Source organism: Galleria mellonella, unplaced genomic scaffold (genome assembly GCF_026898425.1).
Source record: "Galleria mellonella isolate WM207_F2 unplaced genomic scaffold, CSIRO_AGI_GalMel_v1 utg1267, whole genome shotgun sequence".
Taxonomy (NCBI): Eukaryota; Metazoa; Arthropoda; class Insecta; order Lepidoptera; family Pyralidae; genus Galleria; species Galleria mellonella.
Window position 1 is genome coordinate 3171862 of NW_026441987.1, and position 12110 is coordinate 3183971.

At 35.5% G+C, this 12110-nt stretch overlaps 2 protein-coding genes across 2 annotated transcripts; one reads left to right on the forward strand and one right to left on the reverse strand.

Moving 5' to 3' along the window:
• Positions 1-927: 927 nt before the first annotated feature.
• On the reverse strand, positions 928-2097 carry LOC113522214 (cyclin-H). Its single transcript, XM_026907889.3, has one exon. The coding sequence runs from the start codon at positions 1955-1957 to the stop codon at positions 980-982; it is 978 nt and encodes a 325-aa protein (XP_026763690.2). The 5' UTR covers positions 1958-2097; the 3' UTR covers positions 928-979.
• A 508-nt stretch (positions 2098-2605) lies between these two features.
• LOC113522213 (ras-like protein 2) lies at positions 2606-12080 on the forward strand. Its single transcript, XM_031914626.2, has 4 exons — positions 2606-2843; positions 3071-3158; positions 6671-6882; positions 9285-12080. The coding sequence occupies exons 1-4, from the start codon at positions 2739-2741 to the stop codon at positions 9480-9482; spliced, it is 603 nt and encodes a 200-aa protein (XP_031770486.1). The 5' UTR covers positions 2606-2738; the 3' UTR covers positions 9483-12080.
• The last annotated feature ends 30 nt before the right edge of the window (positions 12081-12110 follow it).

Consider the following 12110-nt stretch of genomic DNA (forward strand, 5'->3'; position numbering starts at 1 on the left):
TGATAGTTGACGATAAAAGCAGGTCAGTTAGCCCATCGTGACGAATTGCACTAGAATTAACCACGATGGTTTTCAGGGAGAACCACGTGGTGGTCGACCTGATAGGGTGTATTGCTAGCAATATGTTGGTTAGAGACCCCATTACTAACAATCCCTTTTCCCCCTTAAAAACTTATTAGAGATCATTACATTACATTAATCGTAAGCATTTTTATTTACCAGAGGGAGACTTTGTACAAAAGTCGATTGCTTGGGTACCTCTGTCCCATTCGTGTTTCAACCGTGAAGCAATTGTGTTTGCATGGCTGTGTTTCGGTTTGAAGGGTGGGATATGGCGTGAATTTACTGGGTACAGAGGAATAACACCTGAGTCCTCAGGAATGGGGGGATGGGCATGGGGGGTATCATGAGCGAAACAGTATACTCTGTTATGTCCATGGTACTACTCATGTCTATAGGCGACGGTTACCACTTTTCATCAGGTGGGCCGTCAGCTTGTTTGCCATTTTAAGTTACCATTTTTAGTTAGACGATATATGGTCTCAAAATTTTGACCGGCAGTGTACATGTAACTCCATTCTTTACCGTTCCAGCAACATTTTTAATATAAAATTCATGAATTAGATCTCTTTTATGTATACCTTTATAACTTGAAAAATAAATTAACTCAAAACTTGTATGTTTAAATGAAATTGTCAATTTTCTTATTTTCAGTTTAGGTACTCATGTATATATTAGTGCATATAAATTGTTATTATATTTCTTGAGTACTCCCATTAGACTTCATGAAGCATAACTTTATATTTTAAAATACTCTTATTGGCACCGTAAAGGTCTTTTGTTGTAAAACTATGATGTATATTTTGTGAATATTTATAAATGATTGTTTGTTGCCACAAATAAATTAATAAAAATTAAAAGAAATAGTAAATTTATTTAATTATATTTAATAGAGTCAATATACATTTATAGTCTATAATTAAGAAGCTGATGGAGACAAAACTTGAGTAACTCCACTTGTATCTAAAGACATTCTACTTGTGCCTGAATATGGCATGTCATCCTCATCCAAAGTTTCCCTCATTCTTCTTTTGTAAATTTCACTGTCTGGATTGTTTTCTTGATTGCGGCACCTGTCCAGTTTCTTTTCAATAATTTTGACTCTCTCTCGTACTGGATTCTCCACCATTTTGACTAAAGAACGAATTTTACGCACGGCCTCAATCAAAATAGCTAGTTTGTCTGGACCCGCATCTATAAATAATATCTCCGTGACATAACTATCCAGGTTCTCTTGTTCCTTGCTCGCTGAGTGAAGAACAGCAGCCAAAGCAATCTGAGATGGAGCATACAACAAACATGCATCAGTCAAAAACACTTTTTCAAGAAATTCGTCAATACCACTTCTTAACCGTTCCGGATTAGGAAGTGTACATCTCGTTTTTATGTCAATAAGAAAGCCTTCTACCGGCCTGAAGGGATTGTGAATAGTCAAATGATAGTTTAATTGCTGCATCAACAACAATTCATTATTTAATATAATATCCGACGCTTTCTCCCTGTCTCCTTTTATATTAGCAACAAACTGACCTATAGACACGTTGAATTCTTCCACTTTGCACGCTAAATAAACACAAGTAGCCAGAATTTCTTTCGGATGATAGTCCATTGTAGAATTGTACAAATAAAAACGTTTAAAGTAATGGAACGCAGTTCCTACGACGCCCTTTGGCATCGGTGGACTGAATCTTTTGCAAAACTCTTTCATATGAAGCTCGTATTGTTTTAACAGCAGTCCCTCTTCCTCAGGGGACAGGAAAATATTATACGGCTGATATTCATCAGTATTAGATCCATGCTTTGAAATGTATTGCAAATTATGTTTTTCTCGAAGACGGGCTAGTTCAGTCTCGTCACTGAATGTCCAAAATTTTCTCTGTGTGCTTGTGGAAAACATTTTATTAATATTAAAAAGTCATGAAAGTTATTCGAAAGAAAACAAACAAAAATATCTATAAAAGACCACAATCCACCGACGAACTATTCGCTGGACTTTTTCAAATTTTATGACAATTGCAAATAAAATTTTGAGTTTTGAGATTGACATAACGATGACGTTTGGTGACATTAGCAATTTAACTTTAAAGCCTCCATCTATGATTAGGAATATCGTAATTAATACTACTTTAGAACATAGGCACACTATTTCGACTTTATTTTCTTACGAGTGGCTGTAGAAAAAGTATATTTAATTTGATTCATAAAGAATTACATGTTTATCCCAGAATTATGTTATGGTGCTTATACTATGATCCAATAAACCAAAATCCTAACTGAGCTTTCAGCTATGCGCAAAAAGTCTGAAAATATATACTTATACACATTTTTAAGGGACCAAGCCGCTTTGAAAAATAATATATTAAACGGCATACATCTATAACTTAGGTCTATAATAATTAAACTAAAATCATTAGCTAACTAGTGTAACAAAAAGATTTGTTTTTAATTATTTTTTCTATTCAACACTACTAGTCTCTATCTGTGTCACAATCGAGCATTAATAATCATTTGAGTTCGAATTCGATACCAATTATCAATCTGTCAGTTCTATCGAGATAATATTCGAAGTAATTCGTTCATATTTGGCTGTTTGTCATCTAATGTAGAGATCAGTAGAAATCGAACTATTTTTTTTATTATAAATTAGTTCAACTGGTTGTTTTATTCATTTTATAAATATGTCGCGGCCGGGTGATAGACCAAATCAAGCTCAAACATACAAACTTGTAGTAGTCGGCGGCGGGGGCGTCGGGAAAAGTGCGATTACAATACAATTCATTCAGGTATTTATCTTCGCTTTGAGATAATTCATCTAATACAAATATTGGTATTTCTAATGTATGCGTACCTTGAGTTTTAGTCGTGCTAAGTGTATATAAATTAATTGTGGATTTCTTCATACTTAAAAATAGTTCATCAGTGATATTTGATGTCAAGGTCCCTTAATGGTAAGGCGCCGCCCACTGGCGTCACCAGCTGTTCCTGAAATGCCTTTTTATTGTTATTCCAGAGTTATTTCGTGACTGATTATGACCCCACTATTGAGGACAGCTACACCAAGCAGTGTGTCATTGATGACATACCAGCTAAGTTGGACAGTAAGTGGCATTTGATTATCCTGTGTAATCTAAATAAAATTGCCTGCATTTTTAATATTCTGCATATGTACATTTAATAATGTCTCTGGCTGGTCTGCTACATGGTTTTTTAATATTTTTAATTTAATAATTGTTTATTAATTCATAACCATTGTTATTTATTAAATTATACATATGAGTCATGCCCATCTTCAAAATTCAAACTTTTACTTATCTCCTTTATATTTGTTAATATTTTCATACAAGTCTATTAATTACTAGTGGTGTGCTACTATTTAGTGATGTACATCTATCTAGGCCCTGCTGACTGCTATATTCAACGCATGGGGGGTATCATGCGCGAAACAGTATACTCTGTTATGTACATGGTACTGCTCATATCTATAGGCGACGGTTATCACTTCCCATCAGGTGGGCCGTCAGCTTGTTTGCCATTCTAAGTAGTATAAAAAAAATTAAAATGCCCTTACTAGAATGTGAATGTCTGCATCAACTGTGGATTTTTAAAAATAAATAGTTTTTAATATTTCCAAGTATTCCAGCTATTTTATATTTTGCATTTGAAATTTTGAATGAATGACTATACTTTATTTGCATTATACAGTATAGAGAACAAGTGAGACAATCAATGTAACAATTGTATAAGTACAGTAGGAAATAATTTTTTATCATCTAAAACTAAAATTTCTTTCATAAAACTTTTTTAAATTTTCACTTAAATATAAATTCAGACTCAAAATAAACTTTATTAAGTATGCTTATACTAATTTTTTTTTTTATAAAAAAATTTCTTGTGATCTTACATTCATTCAGTTGATGCTGTCTGCATCAACTGTGGATTTTTAAAAATATTCAGTAGCCGGTCTGTGTGACTGAATATTAGAGAGAATAAAAGGAAGTAAGAAATATTAAAGATCTGCTTAGAGTTCTAGGAGTGATTGCAAATAAGAATTATAAAAATAGCAAATTTTAATATAACATCCTAATATCAAATTTAGTATTAATATTGGGTATTAAAAAATGTTTGCCATCAATGAGGAACTTTGATATTGCCCGTATCAGTTGGATGTCTATATTAATTTCTATCCAGATCTTTACTTTGGATAACTGATGTTTAATATATCCCATATTGGGCTAATATATATATATATGTATATATATTAAGTGTGGTATATATGTATATAAGTATTGTATATTTGTATATATATACACAAATTTGTGTATGTATTTATGTATGACCATAAATGTGCTTATTTACAAATGTTTAGCGTTACATTTATTTTTTAACGCGCCACCTACCCATCCATTCTTTAATTGCTTCTACTCAAAAGTTGTCTAGAAGAGATTGCTTAGTAAACTAGCGGCCCGTCCCGGCGTCGCACGGGTGGACATTTTTAACATTTCCCTTCACTGCTCTGCTCCTATTGATCGTAGCGTGATGAAAAGTATACTATAACCTGCCCAGGAGTATGAAGAATAATTGTACCAAGTTTCGTTAAAATTCGTGCAGTAGTTTTTGTTTCTATAGCGAACATACAGACAGACAGACAGACAAAAATTTTACTGATTCCATATTTTGGCACCAGTATCGATCACTAATCACCGCCTGATAGTTATTTTGGAAATATATTTCATGTACAGAATTGACCTCTCTACAGATTTATTATAAGTAAAGATAATATTATTTGAAAAGAAAACGAGCCGAGTTTCTTGTCAGTTGTTCTCATCTCGAAACCATTCCGAACTGACGGTAGATTTGACATATCATGAGAGTCTGGAATAGACCTACATGAATAAAGATAATTTAAATTTTTTTTTTTTTTTAAATTTTTATAAGGTCGCCTTTTGTACTACACCATGCTTAATGAAAATCCTTCAACAAGCCCTATAATGTTACTTAGTGCAATAAAGCATTAAAAAAATAAATAAAGATATTGATTTATAATAACCATCACTGATCAAAATCACTACAGAAGACGTCATCGATTACTACATAAAGCCGGTGTTGCCAATTTTGGTAGTGCGACGTGCAATGCGACATACCACTGTGTGTTGACACCGTACATATCAAATACACTGCCATTGACAGAGACTTTGTTTATCTATATATGTAAGGTTGTGGCCTTGGCTGTGACGACACTGCAGTGTGTACTATACCCACGTATTGCATTAATAAATAGTAAAATGTCGACAGTTATTGTTGTCCGTTGAATTAATGTAGTACATAGATATGATTTAAATCGGTGTTTCCCAACGTAGGGCCCACAGGGGTGGAATTTGATAATTTTTTTTATAGGGTGATAATGGAATGGTAACCCCACCCGCGTTAACGGTATACACCGGCGGGCCACCAGTGAAGGATGATAGGTGAGGATGAAGCAGGTCAGTTAGCCCATCGTGACGAATTCAACAAGAATTGTTCACGATGGTCTCCAGGGGAAACCACGTGGAGGTCGACCTAATAGGGCATATTGTTAGCAATGGGGCTGTCAGACTCTATTGCTAATAATCCCTTTCCCCCCGCAATTTGATAGTTAAGAACTTGCTCCGGGCCATTTAAATGCAATGCTACGAGTAGATATCGGTGCCAAATTAAAAAAAAAAAGTAAATTAAAAAATAAATACTGTACTTATTTATTAGATAAGATTATTTGATATAAATTAAATATAACTTTGTCAGGAAAAAATATGTAGGGGGGCATAAAAATGTTATAAATGTTCAAGTGAGGCATGGAACAAAAAAAGTTGAGAAACACTGGTATAAATAGATGGCGTAACTTGCATACTAATTGACTTCGTGGTGTTCTCTCATTATATTTATTTTATGCAACTTAGATTGGTAAAGAAGCTAACAGTCCATGTTATGAAGAGTGGTCTTGATCATAGCTTTCAAGTGCCCACTGCTGTACACAGGCCTCCCCCTATTGGGGGGTTTTGCCAGTAGTTGTCGTGCTTTATGTACATATTAATATTATAAAGAGGAAAGATTTGATTATTTGCTTGTCTGTAATGGATAAACTCAAAAACTATTCGACAAATTTTACAAAATTCTTTCGCCTATATAAATCTACTTTATTTATTTATTAGCGGGTATAACATAGGATATAGCTTATTGTTTTTCAAATTTCTGTCGACCCGTGCGAAGTCGGGCCGAATTACTAGCTTTCAACCGACTTTAATAAAGAGTAATTAGGTCGTGTATTTTTTAATGTAACATTCTTTTATCATATCTTTTTATAACATAAAAAATATACAACACGATGTAACTATATGTTACGAATAAATTGAATTAAGTTTGAATATGTTTGTCACCTTATAACTCCGTCAGTTGTAAACCGATTTGGATAATTCTTTTTTTACCTGAAAGAATATACTTACACATTGGTTCCGTAAAAATTTTATCAAAATTTATCCAGTAGTTTAGTTTTTAAAACAAAGGTTTTGCCCCAACTGAAGTTGGCTTTTTTGTGGAAATAACTCTTAAATTATCTAATAAATACATCTCGCCTCAGTTCTGGACACGGCGGGCCAAGAGGAGTTCAGTGCTATGCGCGAACAGTACATGAGGTCTGGCGAGGGGTTCCTCCTCGTGTTCTCAGTGGCTGACCACGCGAGCTTCGACGAGCTGTACAAGTTCCACAAGCAGATCCTGCGCGTCAAGGATCGAGATGAGTTTCCCATGCTTATGGTGGGCAACAAAGCGGATCTGGAGATGCAGAGAGTGGTAAGTGGAATAACGACTCTAAGCTACTCTTAAACTGCTTGGCTACTTCTCTTCCATTCGTGAGACAATGGAATGTTAACCCCGCTTGCGCTATCGGTATACGCTGGCGGGGCACCAGTGAGCGATGACAGGTAAGGATGAAAGCAAGTCAGTTAGCCCATCGTGACGAATTCAAGAATTAACCAATATATTTTCCAGAGATAAACGTATGGAGGTCTATCTGACAAGGCATTGTACTAGCAATGGCGATGTTAAACCCCATTACTAACTTTGTACAAAAGTCGATTGCTTGGGCACCTCTGTCCTATTCGTGTTTCAACCGTGAAGCAGTTGTGTTTGCATGGCTGTGTTTCGGTTTGAAGGGTGGGATATGGCGTGAATTTGCTGGGTACAGAGGGATAACACCTGAGTCCTCAGGAATGGCAACGCATGGGGGGTATCATGGGCGTAACAGTATACTCTGTTATGGCCATGGTACTGCTCATGTGTATAGGCGACGGTTTCCACTTTCTATCAGGTGAGCCGTCAGCTTGTTTGCCATTCTAAGTTGTATAAAAATAAAATTCTTTTCTCCCCGTCCCGCTCTTGTTTCTGCGGGACAACAACTGTGCTGTCATGGCATTACGGCGCCATTCAAGTATTGCTGTCACGGGGAAAACTTGAATGGGAATAAAGCTATCCATTCAAGTGACTTTTGTGAACTTTTCCTCTGTTCTATGTTTAAATTTCAAATCATCTTGTATTCAAATAGACATGTTTACAAGCACTTTTAAATCGACAAATTTTTTAATCCACTGCATGGTTTGGAAGTTCGTTATCTGTTGAGAAGAGCCCGCAAGAAACTCAACAGTTACTCTTTTAAATCTCTGTTAACATTATGTGTGTTCTCTTCAATAGGTCTCAAACCTCCAAAATTTTCTATCGACTCCATCAACTGCTTAACCTGTAAATCGTAAAATCCACAATGATAACTCACCGCCCATCAATCCGCATCAGAACATGCTCTCAGTACCTATTTAATTTAATGGGGGGAAAGGGATTGTTAGTAATGGAGACTGAGAATCCCATTGCTAGCAATATACCCAACCAGGTCGATCTCCTCGCGGTTCTTCCTGGAAACTATTATGGTTAATTTCTGATGAACTCATCATGATGGGCTAACTGGCCTGTTTTCATTCTCATCTATCACCCTTCACTGGTGCTCCGACAGCGTATCCCGTTAGCGCAGGCGGGGTTACCATACCATCATCACCCATCAAAAAAAAGTACCTACTTGATGATGAAGCCCAAATTCTTCACCCATATAATTACCTAATCGACTGCAAACTTTAGCATATGCGAGCGTACATCAAAAGCGCAACCGCAAGTGCTTGGGAATCCAAACCCAGTACATTGAACAAAAAAAAACATGTGTGTTTATTTAAATGTACTATGTCTAAAATTACACGATCGTTAAAAGCCCGTGCATGATAGACTAAGATGCACGTTTGTCATTCAAGTAATCGTTTAGTGTGTAATAGGCTAGTAATAACATAGTTTATAAGAGACGCCTAATAACGCCATCATTTAGGTAAACCATGGCAATTTACTAGAATTATCTCTACGTTTCGACCAGGTTACACCGGTCGCGGTCACCAGTAGACTGATATAGCGCTCTCATGTCTCCGCTTCCGAGGCAGAAGTCTGGGGGGAAGGGATTGTTAGTAATGGGGAGGATATATTATTATATCACCTTAATTTATTTCACCAATAAAAAAATCATGCAAAGAAAGGTTAAAGTTTTATGCAATAAATGTAATGATGAATCATTGTTTGTTTACCTCGGTGATTCATTACGATGAACCGTGACGTCCAACCTATTGAATGGGAAAAAACAATCTTATATATGTTTTCTAACAGATATGCGTCACTCGAAATTATAAGCCACTTTTTCCCTTTCCATCATTACACGTGCATCTAATTTCTTTCCTTATATCTTGCGCCGTAAAATCCTTTTTCGAACAATTATGTAAAAAAATGATTACCATATGCTATAAAAATTATTAATAAATTGAAAAAATATCTCTCTTCTATCCGGGTTGCGGGGGGGGGGGGGATGGCAATGAAATTACAGTGTGCGGTAACGTAACCTCAAAAATGGCAATAAAAAATAGAGATTGCTTCAAATTCAACGTTGGAGTGGGGTAGACCCATGACGAAGTCATCATGGGGCTACGTTTAGACCCCAAGTATCAGGCTTTGTAAAATTTGCCCAAGTGTCTCAGTAAAAAATGACAATTTTGCTCCGCGTCGTCACGGTGGACAGATTTTTCAAGAGCATAAGGTAGACTAAGGTCAGCCCTGCTTTTGGGGAGGAGAGACAGGTGCCCAGCAGTATATTAACATGGTCATCCGTATTCTAGGTATCACTAGAGGCGGCCCAAGCGCTCTCCCGCCAACTGAAGGTCCCGTACATTGAGTGCAGTGCCAAAGCGCGGATGAACGTGGACCAGGCGTTCCACGAGCTGGTGCGGCTCGTCCGCCGGTTCCAGGAGGCGGAGAGGATCAACAACAAGTCCAACTACACGCCGCACAAGAAGCGGACATGCGTTATGTTGTAACAGAAGACTGTTGTAAGCTTTAATTACGTATATGTATTATATTAACCAACTCCAATTCGATTGTACAATGCGGACTCCGAGTCGGAATCGTTAGAGTTGTCTTAAGTTGTTCTATTGATTGAAACTGCTGTTCGATGCACAATAAACAAGTACATTTTTCAATACTCTAATTATCAAAGTAATAAAAATTGTACAAGTGCCAATGATAAGTTTATTACCATAATAAAAATAAATTGATAGTGTTGCCACCTACAAGAAAAAAACGCCTTATAATACAGTGTGAATTGCCAGTAAAGAAAAAAAAGGTATGTGGGTAGAAAATGATAAAAAAAATGAAATCTTGATATTTTCGTATTTTTTTTTAATTATGCTTTAGTGGTAATTATTTATATCGCGTTACTCGCCTATTAAATTCGAAGATGTCCCGACTTGTTTCGAACGCGACTGGACTAACATTTGCGACACAACCGTGATCAGCGCTCCTGAATAAGGCCTCTTATTGAGTTAGGAACTAGTTGGGAATTCCCGAATTGAAAACTTGAGTGAAACCGATATAAATAATTCCAATATGATTCACAATAGTTATTATTTAACATACTGTCTTTATTGGAATATAATTTTTTTATAATTAATGTTTTTAAAACAATATGCAATTAGTAAATTGCCAGTAAAATGGCTAATTATAAATATTTTAAGCTTTCCACACTAATGTAACAGTTAGTATGGGAGCCTCAAACAATAGTATCCCATACTAATTGTGCATTCAGCCCCAATTTTTTTTTTTTTTTAATTTCTTTGGAATATAATTACAGTTTAACTGGTAGAACATTAAGAGAATGCTAATGATTTCGATCCAGCCTGTATTTTGTAAACTGACAGATGTTGGTTGATGTTCACAAATTTGAGTTATACAGGGTGTGCAAGTGCAAAATAATTAGTAATACAGCATTATAGGGGTTGATTACTACGTACTGAAATATAAAATCTTAACATATTTTACATATGAATGCATTTTTATGTCTGGTCATAACTATGGGTCTACCATGAAATGAAATTCCGAAATTTCGGACTGAATTTCGTGTTTTTGTTTATACCAAAATAGTACCAATAAATGGAGTTTAACATTTCGTTCGTCATACAATACTATCATAAAAGTCAAAAGGAACAATATTTTAACATTTTTAATATTTCCAAACGGCATGTATTATGTAATTTTAACATTAAATTTCTGTTTCGTTTGGCTCCGAAATTTCGGGAAACATTTCACGGTACGCCCTCTGGTTGGTCAAAAACGTATCTGCTGCCTCAAATATATCTCAAATTTGAAAACAACAACGGGACATTTGGAAAAGTTTTTTTATATACATATAAATATGATTTTGATAGCTCTATAACTAAAAATAGGACGCAGAAGCGGTATTAAACAGGTGTTAGAGTCAGCGCATGCTGTAACCAGTACTGTTAGAACGATTGTCTAATGCAAATAATATGCGTACTCAGGGAATTGTCGATATATGCGAAAAGTTTACATGTTAGATTTAAGAGCATCGAGCTATCATACATGTATATCCACCCTTTGTGTTCTTTTATTTCAGTTTTGACAGTTTGATTACTAATTTATTCTCTCAAAAAGCAATATTAATTCTTAGAAACAAATTAGTATTGCTATATTTGTTTCTCTATTCAATAATGCACCGCCTACGTATTTCTCGGTTCGCCCAATGGTCGACTGGTAGAGAACACCGTCCGGTGTTAAGTCCGCCAAATGGACATAGAATTTTACTGTGCGTTAAAGTTTAAATGAATAAATAAATATAAATATTTTTGCAATTTTAGAAGCAACAAGTGATCTAAAATGTTTGGTGTGTCCCAATGAATTATGTGACAAGACTGAGACTTTTTTTTTATTTATTTAGCATGCATAAATACATTTAAAAAAAAAACTGGATTTTTAGTTAAATCGTATATAAATACGAAAGTAAGTGTTAACGCTTTGTTTCTGAATGGCTAAACCAATTTCATAATTATTTATCATGAAGTAGAACAAAGAAACGGAACTCTTTTAGAGTTAAGCTCGCCTTTATACGTTTACTTACCTCTGTCATGTTTTTTTATGTATTATTAGTGTTTACAATGATATATAAATAAGTAAATAAATCCGGCATAGTATAGTCCACCTTTTCCTGTCCCATGAGTGTCGTAAGATGCGACTAAGGGAGGGCGAGGGATGGCCAGCAGCATACCTCTTAAAACATCTCCAAAGCCTAAGCAAAGTGTGGCAACTGCTGGCAAAAATACCCAAGGGGCAAAAATGCACAAATACCATATGTTCAGCAGTGGACAGTTAAAGGCTGGTATGATGATGAAGTAAATAAAAGCCTGGCCTTCAATATGTCACGGATACACAATGTTAAGGCCATATCAGATACATAATAAATGGTTATAATTAAGATTTACGCAGTTAAAGCTTAAATTTCATAAAATCTATAACTGGTTTTTTTTTACACAACTTAGAATGGCAAACAAGCTGACGGCCCACCTGATGGAAAGTGGTAACCGTCGCCTATAGACATGAGCAGTACCATGGATATAACAGAGTATACTCCGCCCATTACCCCCCATCGTTGC